This window comes from Durio zibethinus, chromosome 2, assembly GCF_047325235.1.
Source record: "Durio zibethinus cultivar Kanyao isolate XHJ-2024 chromosome 2, ASM4732523v1, whole genome shotgun sequence".
NCBI lineage: Eukaryota > Viridiplantae > Streptophyta > Magnoliopsida > Malvales > Malvaceae > Durio > Durio zibethinus.
In genome coordinates this window covers 37,142,521-37,165,469 of record NC_143163.1, presented here as the reverse complement: position 1 = coordinate 37,165,469, position 22,949 = coordinate 37,142,521, and the positions used below count along the sequence as shown (strand labels likewise).

The following is a 22,949-nucleotide window of genomic DNA, read 5'->3' as shown; positions in this document are numbered from 1 at the left end:
TAATCATTTCTATATTGACTCATAAATTTCACTTTTTTTTAACTTCCGAATAATAATTTTAGATAAATATGTTTTAGAGTTGGACTATCTACTTTGATTTGGTGGTCTCCGCCGGTAGGTACTATCGCATGATCAAATTTTAATCAGTCTTGAGATAATTTTTTTAATTATTAATTTAATTTTGATTTGATTTATTATTAAATTATTAAATTAATTTTATTTTATTTTAATTTTAAAATATGTTTAAAATATTTAAATATTAATATTTTAACATATATTTAAAAATTTTCAAGTTTTTGAGATCCGAACCTAATTAAAAATAAAAAATTTTAAAAATCAATTGAATTTAAGTCAATCTATAAATAAACATAATTTTAAATTTTAATTATTAAAATATTTCCTTCAATAAGTTTTTGGTATAGTTTATAGGGTTGGCTCGGGGGAAATTTAAAAAATATATATATATGTAATTTTTAAAAAAGGTTTTTTTTTAATTTCATTTAAAAAAAAAGAATATATTTTTGTTGAGTGTGAATAGAAAAGACATGTTTACATATACCCTACTTGGATGAGGTTGGAATATTGATTTTTAGTAAAAAGCATCATATACGAACCTTATCCAATATGCGTCTCATATGCCCACTTGAGAAATTGAGCATCCAAATTTTCTTACATGGTGGAAATTAAATTTGAAAGAAAAAAAAAATTACAATTAAATCACTTAAAAATTATTGAAAAAATATATATTTTTATGTTAAAACAAATTAAAATATAAAAAAATCTCATTTAATAATACATCTGTCTTTTTTTTATTCCTTTTTTAAATATATCAAAATTATGTCTTTTTTTTTTTTTACACTTAAAATTTTTTTATATTTCAAAGTTATTTTTCATTTTTTTTACTTTTTAACATTAAAAATATGAAAAATCAATTTTTTGAAAAAAAAATTAATATTAAATACACTAAAGTTAACATTTTTTTTCTTAAATTTCATGAAAATCAATGAGGAACAAATCAATAGGGATGGAAGGCGTATTCGAATTTAAGTCCTCAAAATTTAGCGATTGAAATTTGAAATATCTTGTTTTTTTTATACAAAAAAATTAAGTGAAGAGAGATTAAGGTCAAAGGAATGTTGCAGATATCAACGAAAACTTATATTAAATTTATATATTATCCATCGAAAGAGATAACTAATTATGAAAATCAAATTTAAATCTTACAAATAAAATATCGATTTTTATCAACTCAGATAACTTGCAATATCTTCACAAAATTATAATCACACCCTTTACTTGTGTATGACAATAAAATAAGAGATACGAGAAATTAAGGAAATTTGAACTGTTAGCAAGTTACTGTTTTGGAAAGTACATTCCAAGATAAGAAGAAAAAATCCACTTGCAAATGTAATTTGAATTCAATGAAAAATATTTTTAATAAATCATGAGGGTAAACATATTATTAGTAAACAATTTTGTGACAAATGTAGGGTTCTATTATATTCTCGATTGAGCAGGAAAGGAATTGAACGGTTCTTGCCACTATTTTATTTGCCTAATTATGGTCAAATGATGACAAAAAAGCCTACATCCAAAAAACCAAATAATTGGGGAGAGAAGATCAGATCTATTGACATATTATTACCAACTTGAAAGCATTAGCTATAAAATTGTCCTCTTATTAGAATTTTTCTATCATCATCATCATCATCATCATCATCATCTTGAGGTGATCAATTTCCAGCAAATCTTCATTACTAATCTTTGGATTTGTTGTCATTGATAATATGAAATTTTATGTTCAGATTCTGAATGTACTTTGATAATAATGTTCTTTGTTCTCATTGATAATATGAAATTTTGTATTCAAATCCTGAATGTGCTTTGTCATGAACCAATTTCAAAGGTTATTGGTAAATGGGATTTGCATTTTTTTGTAAAAAAACAAGTCAATGGCAAGTAGGTAAGACATAGGATTATCTCAATTCTTACTTGACTTTAATCACTAATGGTTATTATTGATGTCAACAAGGTGGAGTTTCCTAGATAGTTGCCACAATTCCAAAGGCAAGCACACATCTAATTAATATAAATATCTAGATTTGACCAAATAAAATTTTGATAATTACAATAATATTGTTAATTCATTATCATGGAATATGCATAAAAGTATAAATTATAAATTTTGACAATAAAATCACAACGTAGTGACAATAAAAGGTTTTAAGTTTAAATCTTATTATACGTGAATTTAATTGTTAATTAGTTAAATATAATTTGTTAATTAATTATTTAGAGATTATAACTTGATTATGATATAATAATCGATTATTTAGTTAATTATATAAATATAATATTTGATTATAAATATAATTTAAAAGAAAAAAAAAATGTGTTACATGGAGTAGACTCTCCCATATAGAAGAGTTAGAATGTGTGAGTATTAGTTTTATAAGATTCCATGTTTATTAAATTTGGCATAATTTTAAAGAGTAATGTGATCTGTATCTAGCAAGTAGTATGGGAGATATGAATTTTAGAGGTGTTAGATTTGAATTCTCGAAAATTGGGGAGATAAAGAAGAGCTTGAGAGGAAAAATGGAGATTAAGAAAGAGTCAATACACGGCCAACAAATATATATATATATATATATATATATATATATCAATTTAAACAATTTTTGTAAAAGATAAAAGAGGTAATGTTGCTTTATGTACTATCTGTTTGTTTTCTCATCATCATCATCATTTCTTTCTAATGCTTGAATTGAAATTTGTGTTCACAGTGTGATCAAATTAAGCCAAAAATGGTGAGATTGTTGAGAACATTTCACACCAGAGACAGAGACACCCAAACTTGATTCTGAAATGAAAGTGTGGAAGCAAAAACTAAAGTGCAGAAACAGAATGGACCAGCAGCTTCTACTTTTCTGTCAAAAAAGAACAAATTAATCAGTTCTATATTACATTTAGGAGGAGTAAACATCAAGAAAACGTGTCTGGCCAAAGAAAAAAAACATCAAGAAAATGTTTTTGCTGGAGTTGACTTAGACAGCTTATTCTTGGGACCAAAAATGCACCCATTGTTTAATTTTGTCCAATAAAAATGGAAACAGTGAGGGATAATAGGGAATAAAGACTTCCAATCAATTGTGTTCAAAGGACTCAAAATTATGCCTTGGGAAAGCCACAAGAATCTGGTAAGATTGTGGAAAAGGGGAGACTTTAGTATTACTTGACTTCAAGTCAAGCAAAGATTCAAGGTCTAGAAACTACATGGAAATCCAATCCTCGATCTCCATAATTCTTAAATTAAAAAAACAAAAAGTTTGGCTCAACGTGTTCGATTTGATTTTGATTAGAACCAAGTTAAGAGTTGATATGAATAAGCATTCTAAGTAAACAATTGTTCCATTTAATTCACATTACTTTTCTTGTTCTTTGTTTAGGAGAAATTTTTTTTCACAAAAGTAAACTGCAAGAGTTTTTTATAGTATAAAGAATATCATAATATAAAAATATCAAAATAAATTATAAGTATTGAAATTTGAAAACAAATATTTTTTTAAATTCGATCATTAATTTGTTTATTAAATTATTTCTTTCAACAACAAACGGAGTGAAATGAACATGCAAAACGCATCAAATATGAGTGGAAATTGACAAATACAATAGCCAGCAAATGGAGTTAGCCAAGTTGTTGAGAAATAATATGCTTACAATTTTTTCAATTTAAATATAAATATAAATATAGTTGTTAATCTTAGTTTCCCCCTTTCTCTGCTGAAAAGGCCCCAACCAAGTAACTTCGCGACAAGAGCATTTGATGAGTTTCACCAGGCCTAAGCAACTTTCATATCAGTAGCTTAACTGAGACGGTTGGATGTGCATGGAAACAACCATCGACGACAAAATGTATGAGACAAATGATCAAAACAAACGCACAAAAAAAAAAAAAAAACGATCTTTCTCAGATATTTCTTTGATTTAGCATAATGAGAACAACTTGGAGGTTGCTTGATTAGTAGGAAATCATTTTAACATAATGCCGATAGCTACAAGTTGGAAACTTTTGTCAGATTATAAATATTGTGGCTTATCATAAAAGACAATAAACAGCTTAAAATTGGATGTCTTAAATGAATCAAATAAAAAAAAAAAAACAAAAGGGAGACATTCAAACCGCTTAAAAAGATGTAATGTTGGCATTCAAACTGTGATACTTATTTTCTGATGCTTTAAAATTTCCGGAGTAACAACATCCGAGCATTCGGTGGTTCAAGCATAAGACAATGGCAAAAACAACACCCACGGTAGATGATAAACTTTGGTTGATGCTTTCCTCTCCACAAATCATGAACTAACAATGCATTGAATCTCATAAGTCCTCTTTAAGAAGAGCTAAATTTAGTTATATGTCAATCCTTTGGAAAAAGAAACATAAAAAGTGATAAAAGAGAAAATGGGGAAGCTCAGATTTCATAGCCCAAGCACATATTTACAGCATCACCAAAAAAAAAAAAGAACAAACACAGAAATATCCGCCAACACAGTTTCTCTTAGTAACACTATGATAATGTACAACGCAAAACAAGGCAAGGAAACATAAGTCCGCTGCCCAGCCTACACACTATAAGAGTTACAAACACAACGAAGAAAATCGCACCTCGGTTTGTCTTCGCTAAGCCAGCACAGAAAGCGTTTGATTGGAAACAGAAGCCAGACCCTGCATCAACCGAACAATTTCTACCTTGTCATCCAAATAGTACTTAGCCTTGCTGGGTTTTTTACAAACGGTACATGCAAACACTTCTGCTCTGGGATCAATCGATGGGCCTCCCGTTGAACTGGTGATTACCTCAAACATGTCTTCATCAGATCGATCATCTCCTATGCACAGAACAAAATCTGGCAACATACCCCTCCCATGCATGGAGGAAAGTAGGCGCTTAGCTACCAGACCCTTGCTTACACCCTGCATATACCCAAAACGAATTAGAGAATGATTGCATAATCATGAAGAAACAGATATTTTGAAGCATGATAATTTGATAGCTCTACAAACACAAGGTAGGTTCACAAAAAGCTAACTGATATAAAGCTCTCAATAAAAGTAAAAGCAATTTGATACGCAAAATCAAACAAAGGCTAAAGCTATATCGTTTTGACCTTACTTGGCTTCATGAGGATCCAAATACGATCATTAACATTTAAAAAAATATTGTTTGATCTTAATTCCCTTCTCTCTTGAAGGAACATACATAAACAACCTATCTCAGGTAAATGTCTAGACTGTGGCAGGAATATTAGCAAGGATAGAAGTAAACATATACAAGAGATAATTTTTTTCAACTCCAACCTTAATAACTAACACAAAATAATACTTTGTTCAAACAACCCAACTAGAAGTGTGATTTGATTGGAGACCAGGAAACTGTTAAGCTGCAGGATTTTCAGTATACCCGGCCATCTCAGTTTGCATAACTAACATTTGATATCATTAACATATTTTAATTTTTAAAACAGACTTTAATGGCTAAACGTAAGTAAAGAAAATAAAAGTACTGTACAACTTCATCAGGGAACATATGATCCAAACCTGTGGCTTAACCTCCACAACATTCTGCCCACTCTTTACTGTAACAGGCTCATTGGCCAGCACACTTTCAAGATGATCGAGAAGTTCTTTAGCTTGGCAAGATCCAAAGTCTGGATCTGCATCCTCGTAACACCAGACAAGGGCAGTTTCCTTATCTTCAATGTTGGACCCATCAGTAGTCTCAGTGTATTGTTTCATAACAGGCTCTGCAATCTGCTTCCAAGTGCAGTCTACAGCTGGTACACATGCTTCCCATTCCTCATCTCGCTTAAGCCTGAAACAATAAAACACAATTTTCAAGTCAAAACTACAATCTTGCGATAAGGAAAAATTACAAATTAAGATCAAAGCTGAATCATTTCACCTCAAGAAGTATCCATGCTCAGCAGCAATTCCTAGTTTCTCACATGGAGAAAACCATTCAGTGAGTGTATTTCGGCTTTTGGCACTGACTATGAAAACCATGTTGTTTTTATCTCTGCACAAGCTATTTAGGATGTCAATTGATTTAGATGATGGGCTCTTGTCAATGGAAGCCTGTGGCATTAAAGTGCCATCATAGTCTAGAAGAATTGCCCTAGTAGTAGTCCTCTTGTAAGCTGATACTATGTGCTCCATTGAGAGCTTTCTGAAGTTTGGACCAAGAGCCACAACTCTGAAACTTAGCCCAAAACCAATGCCCCAGCATCTCTGTCCGACATGTTCTCGACATGTCCTCTCCAAATCTTGAAGGAAACTATGAGCCCAGTATCCAACATGATGGGTACTCACATATCTGTAATGCTTTTCATGCCTAAGCTGTTTTTCTGCCTCTGCCATTGCAAGGGCGCAATCCATTGCATCTGCCACTGCATCAATGTTCCATGGATTTACTCGAATTGCTCCACTTAGAGATGGGGAACAGCCAATGAATTCTGAAACAACTAACATGCTTTTCTTTGGTATAGATGGCTCCAACCCCAAAATCTTGTCCAACCTCTCATTCCCCTGTCGACTGATTATATATTCATATGGTATGAGATTCATTCCATCCCTTACAGCTGTTACTAAACAACACTCTGCAACAACATAATATGCAATCCTCTCGTAAAACTTGAGTGGTTTGTCGATCAATACAATAGGGTCATATCCAGGCTTTCCAAAAGTTCCATTAATCCGCCTCACAGTTGAATATGTCTCCTCCTGCACTTCTTTCACATCCTTTCCACGTCCTCTAGCTGGATTTGCTATCTGAACTAACACCACCTTCCCTTGGCACTCAGGATGCTGCAAAAGTAATTGTTCCATTGCTAGCAGCTTCAAAGTAATACCCTTAAATATGTCCATATCATCTACCCCAAGCAACATTGTCCTGCCTTGATCACAATACAGCTTCAGGAGCTCTGCAACCTTGGCTTCAGTCTCTGGAAGGCTCAAAAGTGACTGAAGCTGACCCATGTGAATCCCCACAGGGAGAATTTTGATACTAACAGTTCTTCCATAATACTCAAGGCTTATATACCCTCTCTTGGATTCATAAGTAAGACCAAGCATTCGACTACAGCATGACAAAAAATGCCTTGCATAATCAAAAGTATGAAACCCAATTAAATCTGAATTTAACAAGGCTCGTAAAAGCTCCTCCCTAATAGGCAATGTCTTGTATATCTCTGATGAAGGGAATGGACTGTGAAGAAAAAATCCCAGTCTAACTCTATTGAACCTCTTCCTCAAGAAAGTTGGTAACACCATCAGATGATAATCATGTACCCACACAAAATCATCTTCTGGATTAATCACCTCCATAATCCGATCAGCAAAAATCTTATTGACCGACACATAGGCTTGCCACAGAGACCGATTAAACCTACCACCAAGATCCGGTGATAAAGGCAACATATAATGAAACAAAGGCCACAATTGCTGCTTACAAAACCCATGATAAAACCGGCTAAAAAGATCAGGAGGCAAAAAAGTCGGCACACACTTAAAGGTCTCTAAGAGAATCCGTGAGACTTCATCCTGCTCATTTGGGTGGATTTCTTCCTTTAAACAACCAACATAAATCACCTCAACATCATCATCTCCTAACCCATCTTTCATTCGAAGGAGAAGTGAATTCTCATCCCAGCTGAAAATCCAACCCTTGCTACTACTACCATTATTACTATTACCCGATTTTCGCTGTACCCTTATCGGCAGCTCATTAGCTACCATGATAATTCGATCTTTCTGAACAGATGATGATGATGGATCAGAGCAAACACTCTCCGATGGATCATCATCAATATCGGAAATAATCCCAGGGACCGTCATAATCCGGGGAAGCCTATGGCTCATTCGGCCAAAAGATGGAGACTCGCCAGAGGCAAGCTCCAAGAGATTCGAATATGATCTAGATACCATTTCTTAAAGCTAATCAAAACCGTGCTTCACTATTCCTACATACGAAAAGACTCCCATTAAAGGACAAATTCTTTTCACGACTAAGATCACGAAAACAAGAAAAATCCAAAGAACAAGATGGCGAATTTCAGGGTAAAGAAGGCACTTGGATTTAAGTGCAAGCAAATGGGAAAAAATGGTCCAACCTTTTTTTATAGAAAAAATGGCGAATCAACGAAGGAAATTGCGAGGTAAGCTTAGAAGAAGTGAATCAAAAACAAATGGTGGAAATAAGTTGATATCCAGATAAGAAAGAAGAACAAAAATAATGGAATGGAATAGATTCAAGATTACACGGCTAAGAAAATATACTTCACCCAAAAGAATTTCCACTAGGGATTGTCACACTTACAACAACAACAACAACTATTGAAAAATCTAAAGTTGAAATAAAAGTTTTAAAAAAAAAATTTAGAAAATATCAATGAAAACCAACAACAGTTCAAGAAAAATTACCAGCAGTTGTTGTTGTTGAATATTGAAGAATTCCTTTTTTTCTTCCCTATTGGGTAGTTAGGAAAATTGGAAATTGACCAAAAAGTTTAGATCTTTAAGCTGAAGAGTGCAACAAAAAAATGAAAAAGAATTTGCCTTTCTTTGAAGCTCTAGCAGATCTAAAATCCTCTTTGCCAAAACAACACTCCCTAGCCAAAACTTGGATGGAGAACAACACTTAAAAATATACCGAGGGTTGTTTTTTTGGGGGGTGTTTTTTTCTGGGTTGAATAATTTAAGTAAACACTGACCCTTGGATGACTTATTGTTTGATCCAACGATGGAGAGTCGAGGAAAATGTGCACTGGAAGTTCTTATCGTTTTGTCCTTTGGTTAGTCCGCCACGAGGCAACAAGCGGAGGTGGGACCCACAAACTTAGGGTTCTTGTCTGAAAAAATTGCCGTAATGGGTCGCGGGAAATCCCACGTGGCTACAACTATTCGCTGTGGTACGCGGCATCGTTTCCATGCTTTATTCACAAGTAAGTCTCGCAATATATGTGTTCTCGTTTGGACAGATTTTCACGATATTTCGTCCAATAATAAGTAAAAACCGTAAAATATCGTGATCTGACTGCATACTGTTGATAGTTAAAATTATATTTTTTATTTTTATCAAAATATTAAATTAAATTATTTTTATATTTTTCATATATTTTTATATTAATCTAATATTGTCAAATGCAAAGTAAACAACTTTATAAGGCATGCTTTCGTTCTTGTGAAACTGATTTCATGAAAATGAATTTTCGTTCTTTTTTTTTTTACTAGAAGAAAAAATAAATAGAATTTTTGAATTGAAAAAATCGTTTTTAATAAATTTTATAATTAATAAAATATATAATTTTATTTAAAATAGTACATTAAATAGTACTTAATATTGATTAAAAAACATATCTTATCCATCATTAAAATGAAATTTTTAAATTTCATAAATGAAAATAAAACATTATCACAATCTTATTAAGAAATATTAAAAAGTTTAATGCATTTATATAAAAATAATGAAACACATGATAATATTATAAAGCTACTTATAAATTTTAATTTAAAATATCTACTAATAATATATAAAAAATAAAATATTCAAATAAAAATTTTGTTCTATCTGTAAATATCATTTTAACCAATGTTACTAAGCATTGATTAATATTGCACTATTTCATTTATTTTTTCGATCAATAATGTTTTAATTTGTTTTTTAAAGGTCAATTTTTTAACTTTAATTTTATGTTATTTTAAATATATTTTTAATTAAAATTTAAAAATATGCTTTCTAAAATGCTTCAATGAAAAAGTTTTTAAATATAAATTTATAAAATTAATAAATAAAATATTTAAAATATTAATAATTAAAATTTTAATATAAAAATCAAACAACATGCAACTTAACATATATTATAAAGAAGGCCGAGGGGTAAATCATTAAATTGAAATCAACGGTGACTTGCAAAACCAATCAAAATATCGAGCCGGTACGATACACTTGAGGAGAAAGGACCGAGAACAGCTGGACGTCACATTGACTTATCCTCCACGTCAGCAAAGTGGGACCCATAGCCATGTAGCTTAACAACCTTAGTGGGTTCATAAACAAAAAGCTTTTAATTAAAAGAGGGCTGATTTAGGTGGATAAGCACGGATAAATGAGCAGTCTACGTGGACTCCATATGCTCGCCACGTGTCCCATACATTGTTTGTTTGTCTGAATTTGTAAAGCGAGCCTGTGAAACGACAAAATCCTTAGCCGGCAACGGGGTGCGCAGAGTTCCCTTTGAAATTTAAGGATAAGGGCTACAAAGTCGGTGTAGTGCCAGTGACGGGAGTGCTTACGTGGAACGATTTTGTCCTTTGATAAATAATGTTATTAGATCCAACAAATGGGATAAGCACTACAGAGTATAAAGATAAAATTCATTTGAATAAATTATAAGATTGGTTAAAAAGATATTGAGAAACAACAGCGATAACAAAAATATATTTAAATACAAACAAAAGATTATCCGCTTCTTAATTTAATAAATAAAGAGATTTTACAAAAATATAAAAATTTTAGTTTCGAGTTAAAATTTTTTTTAAAAGATTATATTTTTCATAAATTTGTTTTAAATTATATAATTAAAAATAAAAATTTCTTCAAATTCCACCGCACCAGAAAATACAATAAATCTTGATAAAATCTTTAGTTGTGGATTTTTCATAAGAATCTGTATGCACGGCAATCTTCAAAGCAATAGCCAATCTTTAGGCTTTGTTTTTTATATATTTTTTAATATTGTTTATTGGATGTAATATCTTATAGGATATGCATGGCTCTCTTATTTATAATTTACTTATTTATCTTTATTTTAAATTTTGGTCAATTGGTTCTTGCTCAAGAGTAATTAATTAATATAAAACTAGTATTAATAACAATAAAATAAATTACAGCACGCATGGCCTATGATGTCTTTAAATGGGTATATTGAAATTTCATAATTAAATGTATTTTTAGCAAACGGAAGGATGAATTCAAACCCCATCACTGTCCATATTCGGCAATACAAATACAATGATTAATAATTAAAAAAATTATTTCATTCGACGTTAGTAAATTTTTTTAATTTTTACAGATGAAATTAATAGTGATTTTGTACAAATACATTGGTTAAGTAAGCAAAACAAAATTAACCCAATTTAAATAAACTTATCAATTAAGCCAATTTTACATTGATGATGCACTTTAGTAGATATTCCTAAAGAATGCTTCTCCTAACTAAATTATGTCTCATTTAAAACTTTAGGCACAGCTCTTGTTGCTTTTAGAATGAGAATAGACATTAAAAGCTTTACCTAAATATATTAAAAGCAACCTACCAAAGGGATTATGTGCCTTTTAAAGCCTTTATCTAACCCTATACTTTAGCTGATAAACAACAACAACAACACTAATTGATATTCATTAATTAATTTATTACTACCATTTTTTAGAAGTATTATCATTGCATTTTATGAATGTAACAACGGTATTTTATGACTTAATTTTTTTTAAAAAAAATTCAGTTAAAAAAATTTTTAATTTTTTAAAATTCAATAAAAATAATATCACTTGGCTTAAAAATCGCTCTCATCACTTTGAGAAAAGACTAATAGCAATTTGTGGCTTTTGGATGAATGAAGGGTTAATTATAGCAAGTTTAAGAATTGACTTTATTATTATCGGAAATATATAAATTAAAAATAGAAAAAAAAAAAAAAAAAAGGAGAGAGAGAAAATGTTTTTGGGGGAATCACTCTCACTAAAGTCACACCCCGCTCCAAACTCCAAAGTGGGGAGCTTCGACAAATTAACCAAGTAGCTAAACACGTGTGAAGTAATTTGCTTAATTGGTCGGCCAGAGCCCTACATCAAGGGGATAAAAAAAAAATTTAGGGTATGAATCTCAATTTTAAATTTTTTTTAAAATTATTTTGATCATTAAATTAAGTAATTGAAGATAATAATATTATTAATTATTATACCGATGAAGGTTTTTATCATCATTTGAGGCGGTTTCATGTCGCGGCGTGCAGTAAATTTCACAATGAAAATCGTAATTGTAAGTGAAATTCAAGTCACGTTCTCATCCATCTTGTTGTTTAAGAATCGTCCGAAGACTAAAGTAGAACATAATTAACGGGTCCATTGCTTTTTTTTTTTTTTTTTAGAGTGTCGAGAGCCCCTCAAATTGGATAAAATTAGGTGATCCTAGTCTCATCGATTCATGATCTATACTCACTAAACTTTTATTAACATGTATTTCGTTCAATAATAAATATATGTATTTTTATTTAAAATTTTAATTTTATGTTTTAAATCAGACATTTTTAAAATTAAAAATTGATATTTCAAAACGATAGTTTAGATTATTTCAATTCAAGACTTTTAATCTTGAAATCGCTTTCAATACCATTCAATTAATAATTCATTGGTCATCATTCTTTTATGTATCACTAGTGGAGGTTCCTTTAATGTTAAAGTTAAAACTTTCATTGGCATTTCCTTTGGAAACTCTTACCACTACTACTTTTCAATCTTCTTTGATCCTATTATCTTTTAAACATGGAATAAAGCATTTCCTGCATTACGTAATTCAAGGGGCTTGTAAAGAGGAAGGAGAGCCGCAAGTTACACTACCAATGTAAAAGTGATTCTTGCTATCTTAGTATTTTTTATTTTAAAAAAATTTCTAGTATTTTTTATTTAAAAAATAAGAAATTCGAACTCAACACTTGCTAGAACATTGCAACCTGAAGACAGTAGGAAACTCCAGAATTTGCCATTATCATATACTTGCTTTGGCTTGAGAATGATACAACTATGAAGCAATAATTGCTTAATGAAAGTGTTGACTTGTATTGGGTTAATGTATGCTCAAGGGGAACTCAACCCCCACTACCCCAAAAAATGGTACTATATTCCTTTAAAATGTGGTTTATCATGATAAGTTGTACAATGAATGAACAATATGATTTGTCTTTTCATCTGTCTGAATCAGAACTTTACAGTGTCAATCTACAAAACCGGAGATGGCGGATTTGGTCATGCATGAGCAATCGCCTTTTTGACTAACTTGTCATTATTCTCTATCCCAACCAGCTTGGTTCAACTTTGAACAGGTATTGAGCATCAGATTTCTTGCTAATATTGCCCTTCATACTCTCCATTTGCTAAGATTTGCAATATGGAAAGATAATGTGAAAGCAGGCAGTATTCAGATTTCGTTGCAAATACACTGCAAATAGTTTTCCAATTAACCTTGATGCTATCATACGTGTCACATTATCCATACGGTTTTGACAGTAATTCAATTACATATACCATGAATCAAGTATCCCGGAGAAAGCAAATTGAAATGTAAAACTAAAGGTAATCTGATGGGACAATCATGAGAGTATAAGCGATGTAGAACAAGAAGCCAGGATGGGTATCCTTACAGTATCAGACATAAATCAGCCCCTATGAATCCAGTGATATCCCAATCATCCAGGGTGCTGAATGTAGTTTGTCCTATGGCAGTTGAAGATTTTTTCACCGAAAGGCTGTAAACCAGTGGTATCTTTGTTTCATTGTTGCCTTCTTAAAAGACATCAGCCTAGCTTCAGATGAGATAGTGTTCGCGTTTTGCAAGTCTTGATGAATTCGACTAAAGTCCAAAGTGACTCCTCCAAGCAAAAGCCCAAGTCCAACCTTCCTTGAGACATCAACAATCACAATCTTAAACCGATTATTTGAAAATCCAATTACAATCAATCTCAAACATCATGGTATGGGCTCTTCGTAGAAACATCTCTCGCGATCTGGTCCCGAACAAACACAAGCGCTAGGCAAGCAGGACAAAATTATCAGAAACAATCTTCAAGCGATGCAAACCCCATTGCAAAGTAATTTCGCTTGGAACCAATGCTTCAAAAGAGACAACTCTAAAAGCTACTGAACCCTCCACCTGGCATTCACTGATTGGTACTACAATGACCAATTGTACAGACACCAACGGCGAAACGACACCCTCTAAATATCTTTGCCTCTTCAAACATACAAAAGATGAAAAGAACAAGTTTTTCCCTCGGCATATTCCAAAGTTCACACGGTTGAAGCAAAGCCAAGACAGACTTCCCATCAACAACCGTACAATTTGCCCATTTTAAAGTTCCCAACTTATCCTTTTCATTTCTTTTGTTAAATATATATAAAAAATTTCACTCTATTTTGAGGATCAAAATTCTATACTTTTTTTTTTATCTTATCAAAATTCAGTTATGGTGAAACCGAGTGAAAATGGGTCTCAGTCAATAGCACCTTTCCTAAAAAAATGCTATGAAATGGTAGATGATAAGGCTACAGATTCAATAATTTCATGGAGCCAAAATGGTGATAGTTTTGTAATTTGGGATATGACTGAGTTTTCAGTTCATTTGCTTCCTAAGTACTTCAAGCACAGCAATTTCTCTTCTTTCATCAGGCAACTCAATATTTATGTGAGTCTCCCCTTCTTCTTTTAACGGGTATCTATTTCTGTTATAAATTATGTTAAAGTTGGGTGTTTTTTTTTTTTTTTTTGTGTATTTAGTTTGGATTTTGGAAGTGTTGAATTGTTTGGATTTTGGAAGTGTTGAATTGGGTTTTCATTTTTTTTATGTGAAACTGTTGTTGCTTTTTTTTTTTTTTGAAGTAATTCTTTGGTATATTTATGCGGGAAATTTTATTATTTTTATCAATTGGGTTTTTGTTTTGTTGCTTAGGTTTATTGTTAATATTGCTTTATTATTAGTTTCGAGTTTGGTTTTTTGCTTGTGAGAGACTGGTTGTAGTGTTCAAGTTGCAGGCTTGGATGTTATATTCGTAGTGGGATTCAAATTTCTGAATGTAAATTTGTAGGGGTTTTTGGCTTGTTTTCAATTTCTAACATAGATGGGGAAAGGTGTATTTGCTAGCACTAGCAGTATTTCAATGTGAACTTTTGCTCAATTATGCTGTAATGGTGAAGGCAGTATCAGTTTGAATTTTGCAAATTAGAAAGAGCAAAAATGGTATTGATTTGATAGTTTACTTGACTTCATTACCTGCTTTATTCGTAATGTTGATCTAAACATAGCATGACTAAACATTGCTAGATTGATCCTTCCATTTTCATGGGATGGCTCAGTTCAATTGAAATTGCAGTGTAAAATTTCTTGATGGTAGCGAGAAAATTAGGGTAGTAAAGAAAGAAGTATCTGAAAGGGGGAGTTATTTGCTTTGGATCCTGATATTGTATGCCTAATTTAGGATCAAAAGGGAAAAGAGCTTGTAAATGTTAGCTGTCAAGGGAATTTAAATGTGCTTGCCTGTATGCATTTTTATTATTTTTCTACCTTTTTTTTTCTAAATTTTTTTGACCAAGTGTTTGGAAGAATACACCAAGGGCATGCACCCCCCAATTGAGTTTCACAAGTTTGTAGAGTGATAATGTTAAGAAAAATGGTAATTAAGCAAAATCATAAGTATGCATTTCTCTATGTTGATACTACTATAGTTTTTAACTTAAAAACAAGGAAAAAAAAGAAAATAACTAATTATTTTGTATTATTAGGGCAATTTTAATGCGAAGAAAATGAATGTAATCATTTTATGCTAGCACAAATCTGATAGAGACGCTTCTGTTAACAGTAACTAAATTTTGTACCCCTTTCATTCCTATCAAAAGTGTGTGGGGTGAAAAGTGTTGTTTGTGGTAGGAGATGTAGTGCCATTTATGGTTACTATCAACAGTTGTAAGAATAAGCAACATCTAAATGTTGTCTAATACCCTTTCAATTATATTTTGGAAAAGTTGTTGAAATTTATTGGACTGCTATTTTTGACGGTCATCACCCTCTCTTTTTCCTACTCTATTTGGCATTCGTTTGTTTTAGTTTTATTCGGTGAAGTTCTCACACCTTTTCGGTGATTTATTACTTCTTGCTTATTTAGGAGGTAGTCATAAGGTATTTCTGCAAGTTTGATCTACCTTTTCCATTTTGAATATATACGTTATTGCAGATGGGAAAAGAGGCACAATGCTTAACTACTCTTGGCCTTTTTCTGTTAGAATTTCTGTTGACAGTGTCTTGGTCTTTCCTCTTTTTTCTTTTGGTTTCTCTCATTGTTGTTGAATGTTCTATTGATTGATAAAAGATCCCTTTAGATCTGTACCACTATGAAGTATTAAAGATATGAGTTTCAATAGCCTACTGTAGTCTGAATGCTACTGTTTATTCTTTCTTGGGGTGCCTTTTCATTAGTACATATATAGAATACTAAAGAAAACGTTTGAACATTTACGCTGAGCTTGGTTGATTAGCCCGTTTTCTTTATTACCTCCTTATTTATAGCTTATAATTGTGGTAACTGTGGCCAACAATCCTATCGTTAAAAGTTTATACCTGATATACACCTATCTATTCTGTCATACATAATTTGCAAAAATAGTTGCTATTGGAATAGAAGTTTCTCACTAGTTCAGGCATCCACTGGGGCAATTTTCAAACAACTGGATCCAAAATAGTTGCACTGTTTGAGTGGAATTTTACTGACCAGGGCATTAATTTGACATTTCAAATAGTTCCAAGGCCATAAAATGCTGAATTTAAACGTTTTATGCTGAGCCTAAACAGAGCAGGTAGTTTAGTTTGTATCTGACACATAAGCCTATACAGTACAATTTGAGAATAAAAGCGAGCTATCTTGGACATTAAATAATTGGAGGTGTGGTTAACCTATTGTACCTCTTGTCATTTCAGTCAACCAAAAAGACTATACTAATAGAGTAATAAACAGAAAATCTTATTAGTTGTGGTAGATTTGCTTATCACAAACAGTACAATTTTGGTAAGCAATTATAGCATCTTTTTTCGTGCATGTTGTACATGTTAATATATCTGTATGGCATTAGAAAACGTTTGTTGGGTGAGTGTGTATGCATGGGTGGTCTATTTGCGCTATTAACCATTATTGAAGATATAAGTAAATGGTAACACTTCAAGTTTTTCCAGGGTTTTAGAAAAATTGATTCAGATCGTTGGGAATTTGCAAATGATGGATTTGTCAGAGATCAAAAGGACTCGCTGAAGAATATTGCTAGGCGGAAATACTCCCAGGGATCTGAGCAGCGTAAATCACTGCAGCAGCAGCAGCAGCCACCACAACATCTGGAGAACTCTGTTGGATCATGTGCAAACAATGAAAATATTGGGCTGTGGAAAGAAGTTGAGAATTTGAAGACTGATAAAAATGCTCTTATGCAGGAGTTGGTTAAACTTCGGCAGCACCAGGAGTCTGCAGACAATAAGGTACTTCTCTTGAAGGATCGTCTTCAAGGAATGGAGAAAAGTCAGCAGCAGTTGTTGTCATTCTTAATAATGGCCATGCAAAGCCCAGGCTTTTTGGTCCAACTGATTCAACCAAAAGAAAATAATTTGCGCGTGGCTGGAGCAAGCAATATGCTAGAACAAGTTGCAGAGGATGGTGAACCAGTGGCTTCTGATCATATGATAGTAAGGTATCAGCCATCAATTGATGGAACATCAAAGCCGGTACTCACACCAATGATAGATTCTGAAAATCCTCGTGAATCTGATAATTCTTCAGATGGAATGAAAGATTTTTGGATGGATATTGATTTTGTTAAAGTGCTTATGGATGAAAGTCATACAACTTTCATCCCACCTGAATTACATGATGATGGTGAATGGGAAAAGCTTCTTTTAGCTGATGGTTTTCCAGAGAACAATGACGATGGAAATCAAGATAAAGAAGGGCCCATCAAATCTGGTATCGAAATGGAGGTAACAGGTTCTGGAGCCCATTTGGAAAAATCTTGTAGTTTTGAACTTTTACTACAAAATATGGGGAAATCACAAAACCTGGAGATTGAACCACTGTTAAATGGATCACAATTGGAGAAATCCCAGAACTTGGAACTTCTGACAGAACCAATGGGACATTGGACTTCCAAAAGTACTAAACTACATGGAATTCCTTAGAAAGGTAGTTGGAGATTTTTGTGCAGAATGCATATCCTGTTATCCTCACATTAATGATCTTTCTTAACCTATATGCAATATATATATAATTTCCAATACATCTTTTTGCTTCTTTTCATTTCACCATATCTGAATGCATGCACCCCGATCATCATGAAAGGGGCTGCCTGGCAAAATTAACAATTGTAATACATCTAGTGAGTATTGGAGGATGATATGGCAGTTTAAGTTTGTTTTTGCCAAGTAGCTGTAGCTATCAAAGGAAACTGCCTTGAATGAAGTTATCATTTTAAATTTGTGGTTCCTATTCTCAATTGTTTACAAACCCATATCGATATAATCCATAAACAATCTCAGTATTTATCATGAAGAAATTATGTATTTGCATGAGAATATGCTTCTATGATGCCTAATTAGTAATTTATCTACTATTCGATCTTAGCTACCCTCTTTCCGTATTTTAAGTATAATTCTGTTGCACAAGAAAAGTGCTATTGATAGAGATTATCACTTGATTTTACCCTAATTGAATGAATTCTTGATATGATTATTATCTCAGCGCATGGCGTGAGTGCACACACAAACACTCAAAACAAATATACGTACAAACATACACTTGCATGCGCAAGCACGATTCAGTTGTTCTTAGTACTGAGACTATTCTCTCTGTTTCTCTGCACATCTGTGCATGCGTGCATTTGTTTGTTTGTCCTTATCAATTTGGGACCATTTAGTTTGCTTGTCCTATCTGCAAAATTTTGAGTCTGGATGAGATTATCAGCACCAGCAATACATTCCTAACTTTTAGAACTTTCTTTTTTTTTTCATTCACTTTAATATGGATAGGATATTCCCCTGTAGTATGCAAAAGGTGTATCTTCTACTTATGCATTGAATTTTCCTAATCTAAGCCGAATGACTTTGATATTGCTCCTGTTGCTTCTAATGAAGATTATAAAGGAAATTTAAAAAATACACTAGTTAAAATGGATGGCTATAAAATATTTCAAGAGTGTTTTGGGCTCAAACAGTGAATAAAAACATGAATTGTGTTGTACTGCTATTCAAAAGAACGGCAGTTCTCCTTTACTTGAATCAGCCGACTAAAGCAGGTAGCTATGTTTGGTGGTTCTCATCTCCTGAGGTTCACTTCTCCATCAGAAGAGTCGAGTAATCGTGTTAATACTCGTATCTTTCTTTCATAAATTTGTTTCGCTTCATGTCAAAACGATGATTTATTAACGTAGTCTGTAGGAGCACTAACAGTTAACAGAAGCAAGAATAAAAGGAGAAAAATACGTTAAGATCATGTGAGATTTAATCTAATTACCAACATTAAACAGATGAAAAAAAATCCAGATGTTCTGTCCTTAAGAATGAAGCATAAAATCTGCAAACTGGAGATAACTATCCAGTTGAGACACTAGTAGTAGGACCTAGGGATGGATAATCTTAGCCATGCCAAAAGCAGCAGCAGACGCGATGGCACCAATGAATGCAGTTTGGACAGCACTTTTTAAGGGTTTGTTGCCAGTGAAGTAACCTTTGGCATAGCCAAAGATAAGGAGAGCCGCTATGGTTATAACCACTGATGCAGCCACAGCATCCGTAGCTTTTGGAATGAACATGTACGGAAGGAGTGGCACCAATCCACCCAATATGTAAGCAACAGCAATGGTGAATGCGCTCTGTAACGCTCTTCTTGGATCTGGCTTCTCTAATCCCAATTCAAACCTGCATTCACCCCAGCATTTGTCAATAACGGCCTGTATATATTTTGTCACGATCATATCAGTTAAACACAAGTTGCACATGCAATGGCCATGGAGTAAATGTTAAAGTGGCTTTGATTAGCAAGAAGGATAAAGACGGTGACAGTTCATCCCCAAAAGAAAAAAAAATAGTGATAGTTTATCTATCTCCATTGTTTTAATGTACTTCCAAAATTTGAATCAAACATACAGAGTATTATTCCATATATGAAAATAATATTAAATTTAACCCACATGAAACTAGTCTGATTGCTAAGCGGTTTGTCAATGTAGATTTGATTTTTGTGAGAGCCTTATAATTGCCATATGAAAATGATTAAGTTCAGACAAAGCTTGGAAATATCTACCTTATTACAATATATGCATATATTAAATTTAGCTCTAATTACAATGACATGTTAAAAAGCAAAAAAATCCTGAAAACCAAGCTACCTTTACGTTTCAAAATGATTAAGCAAAAGAAAATCAAAGATTGGATTCGACCAATATCTGAAAAGTGTCCCTGAAAATGAATCTATAGTTAATTCTGATGATTCCATTCCATTGAAGAATGCTCCAAAAAAAAGTTAAAATAATAAAAAAGTTATTAAATTTCTTTATTTACTTAAAAAAGTAGTTTAAGAATTTTTTAATATTTAAAAAAAAAATCCATTGAAGAATGAGGAGGGAATGTATCTGTAAGAAAAATGTTGAAATCATCGTAACCAGAAGAAGACATTTTATATATATATATATATATATATATATATATACATATAAAATAAGCCCCCAAGTTGCATGCTATTATCACCAACCTGTAGACCACACGTACTTTGTCTCCATTTGAAAAGCAAAACCAGCTTTTTTCCGAATATTCAAAAAGCAAAATTGGAGGGAATGTATCTGTAAGAAAAATGTTGAAATCATCGTAACCAGAAGAAGACATTTTATATCTATATATATATAATAAGCCCCCAAGTTGCATGCTATTATCACAACCTGTGGACCACACGTACTTTGTCTCCATTTGAAAAGCAAAACCAGCTTTTATCCGAATATTCAAAAAGCAAAATTGGCTTTTATTTCTGCTTTTGGGGAGTGACAATGGAGCCACTCCATTTTATCAAACAAGCCTAGTATTGTTTTCCCTTTTGGCACATGAGAAGAAAAGAAATTAAGATAAAGAATAAAAAAGAGAAAGGAGAAAGATTAATCTTTTAGTAATAAGAGAGGGGAATGCAACTCCTGCTCTGTCACCCAACAGATTCTGGAGAAGATCAGCAGGTGGGCTTAAATACAAGCCTTGTATTGTTATTTCTCTGTTCATTCACAGAAATAACAGATACTTGTAAAAGGATGGAATATTATGAGTAGAGTTTATTATTTTTATACTTGTGTCGTGTTTATTTTGTGTTAAGCAAGCTAAAATATAAAAATTGTTATGTTAAGTTTTTGCGTTGATACCTTAAATATGAAATATATATTTAAATTTTATTAAATTTATATATAATTTTAAATTATATTATTTTAGTAAAATTTTTAAAAATTATTTTTATCATATTTAAAATTATATAATTTAATATCTTAGTGTTATAAAAAACATAGAATGATAGCAAGTAGCAACAACAGTTCCAAGAAAAAATCTATCAAACCCAAATTTTAGTTGTCAAACATTTATAAAATTTCTCTAAAAATTAATGAGAGAGAATGATAATGATAAACTTACTTCATCATAAAATCAAGCCAAGCCTGAGGCCTTTTCCTGAGAGCATTCACAACGGGCACATATTCATGTGGCTCTATCCCATACTCCGCCAGTATTTCAGCCACCTCCGCAGCCTCTGCATTTTCAGGAACAAACCCATTCTTGAATCAAACAAAGAAAATCAAATGGCTCAAAATTCAATTATTCTTTGATTACCGATATCAGGCACACTTGTTATTTCTTCTTCCTCTCTTTTCAACTCCCTCGCATAATGATCGGCTTCACTTTTAGCCGCCAGATACCTACAAGCAACGTCATTAGCATTAAGCTTTGTTCACGTTTTTCTTTTTTTCTTGCAGTTTCTTAGTAACCAAACAATACCCAATGGTGAACATATCAAAACAAAACGAACAGACTATAAAAACAATGAAAATTAAGTATAGTTACCCGCCGAGTCCCATGGAGATGGCGCCAGCGGCAACCTCAGCGATGCCAGCAGTGAGAACAATGGAAGAGGTGGCATTGGCACCAGACAATCCAGCGGCAAGAGCAAAGGGCACAGTTAAACCATCGGATACGCCGATGATGATGTCTCGGACGATCTCTCCAGCAGTGAAGTGCTTTTCCTTGTGGTGATTGAGAAGGCTTTGCTTCTCGGGTTCAATGTTTCCCTTGCTGTTCTCTCCTCCGGCCATGGAAAATCCTATGTCTGTTTTGGATTTTGGTAATTAATTGGAATGATGCCAAAATCCAAATGATGAAATGAAATAGGAATTTTTTTAATTAAGAAGGTTGTCTTGCTGTAATAAATGGGAAAACATTTGTGTTTTTTGGTAAATGGATTCTAATTCCAAAACTGTGACCACACGTGAGGAACAGCTAGGATTCTCACTTCCCCTTTCTCCCCCCACAGTGTTTAATTTTGTTTGGATTATACCAACCACGAGAATAACATGAAATGAATCAAAAATTAAAACCAGTCAATGACTCAAATTAATAGAACTCACATTTCATTGCGAGAAAAATAAGTTCAGTCCATCTAATCAATCCAGCTACAATCTATGCAATACAATTAATGAATTATAATTAATATTATATATGTAAATTCTTTAAAAAATTATATAAAACCCATACCATAAATGAGAAATTCTTATATAATTTTTTGTTATAATTAACTAATTATTAATTAAAAAAATTGTATATGAAATGTTTCTAGCCAACACCCCTTTGGCATATGATTATTAATGTAATTTAAACTATCAAATTTGGTCCTCTTCTTAATTAGATAATATATATATATATATATGGAAATTGAATTTCTTTAACTATATTTCTATTAATAAAATTTTAAATGCAAAATACGTGATTTAATTTTCTGTCTTGGATTAAGTCCAAAACAATTTCATCATATGTATAACGTGAATGTTAGACTTTAGAGTACAAAAATAAT

At 32.3% G+C, this 22,949-nt stretch overlaps 3 protein-coding genes across 3 annotated transcripts; 1 reads left to right on the top strand and 2 right to left on the bottom strand.

Moving 5' to 3' along the window:
* Positions 1-4,451: 4,451 nt before the first annotated feature.
* Positions 4,452-8,672, bottom strand: LOC111318160 (alpha,alpha-trehalose-phosphate synthase [UDP-forming] 6-like). Its single transcript, XM_022920845.2, has 3 exons — positions 5,967-8,672; positions 5,603-5,876; positions 4,452-4,978 (listed from the first exon to the last, which is right to left on the bottom strand). Exons 1-3 carry the CDS (start codon positions 7,985-7,987, stop codon positions 4,685-4,687), a joined length of 2,589 nt encoding a protein of 862 aa, XP_022776580.2. The 5' UTR covers positions 7,988-8,672; the 3' UTR covers positions 4,452-4,684.
* A 5,436-nt stretch (positions 8,673-14,108) lies between these two features.
* Positions 14,109-18,350, top strand: LOC111318158 (heat stress transcription factor A-8-like). Its single transcript, XM_022920843.2, has 2 exons — positions 14,109-14,518; positions 17,054-18,350. Exons 1-2 carry the CDS (start codon positions 14,300-14,302, stop codon positions 18,041-18,043), a joined length of 1,209 nt encoding a protein of 402 aa, XP_022776578.2. The 5' UTR covers positions 14,109-14,299; the 3' UTR covers positions 18,044-18,350.
* Positions 18,351-19,325: 975 nt separating this feature from the next.
* Positions 19,326-22,274, bottom strand: LOC111318159 (vacuolar iron transporter 1-like). Its single transcript, XM_022920844.2, has 4 exons — positions 21,947-22,274; positions 21,716-21,801; positions 21,521-21,635; positions 19,326-19,777 (listed from the first exon to the last, which is right to left on the bottom strand). The coding sequence occupies exons 1-4, from the start codon at positions 22,192-22,194 to the stop codon at positions 19,480-19,482; spliced, it is 747 nt and encodes a 248-aa protein (XP_022776579.1). The 5' UTR covers positions 22,195-22,274; the 3' UTR covers positions 19,326-19,479.
* Positions 22,275-22,949: the final 675 nt, after the last annotated feature.

Bases quoted from the DNA above. Each gene is read 5' to 3' on its own strand.
- LOC111318160 (XM_022920845.2), bottom strand. From the start codon at position 7,987: ATGGTATCTAGATCATATTCGAATCTCTTGGAGCTTGCCTCTGGCGAG. The intron at 5,877-5,966 runs GTGAAATGATTC...TTATTGTTTCAG, and splicing joins GAGCATGGATACTTCTTGAG to GCTTAAGCGAGATGAGGAAT. The intron at 4,979-5,602 runs GTTTGGATCATA...GGGTATATGCAG, and splicing joins TTGTGGAGGTTAAGCCACAG to GGTGTAAGCAAGGGTCTGGT.
- LOC111318159 (XM_022920844.2), bottom strand. From the start codon at position 22,194: ATGGCCGGAGGAGAGAACAGCAAGGGAAACATTGAACCCGAGAAGCAA. The intron at 21,802-21,946 runs GTAACTATACTT...CGTTGCTTGTAG, and splicing joins ATCTCCATGGGACTCGGCGG to GTATCTGGCGGCTAAAAGTG. The intron at 21,636-21,715 runs GTAATCAAAGAA...CTGAAAATGCAG, and splicing joins AACAAGTGTGCCTGATATCG to AGGCTGCGGAGGTGGCTGAA.
- LOC111318158 (XM_022920843.2), top strand. From the start codon at position 14,300: ATGGTGAAACCGAGTGAAAATGGGTCTCAGTCAATAGCACCTTTCCTA. The intron at 14,519-17,053 runs GTGAGTCTCCCC...AAGTTTTTCCAG, and splicing joins TCAGGCAACTCAATATTTAT to GGTTTTAGAAAAATTGATTC.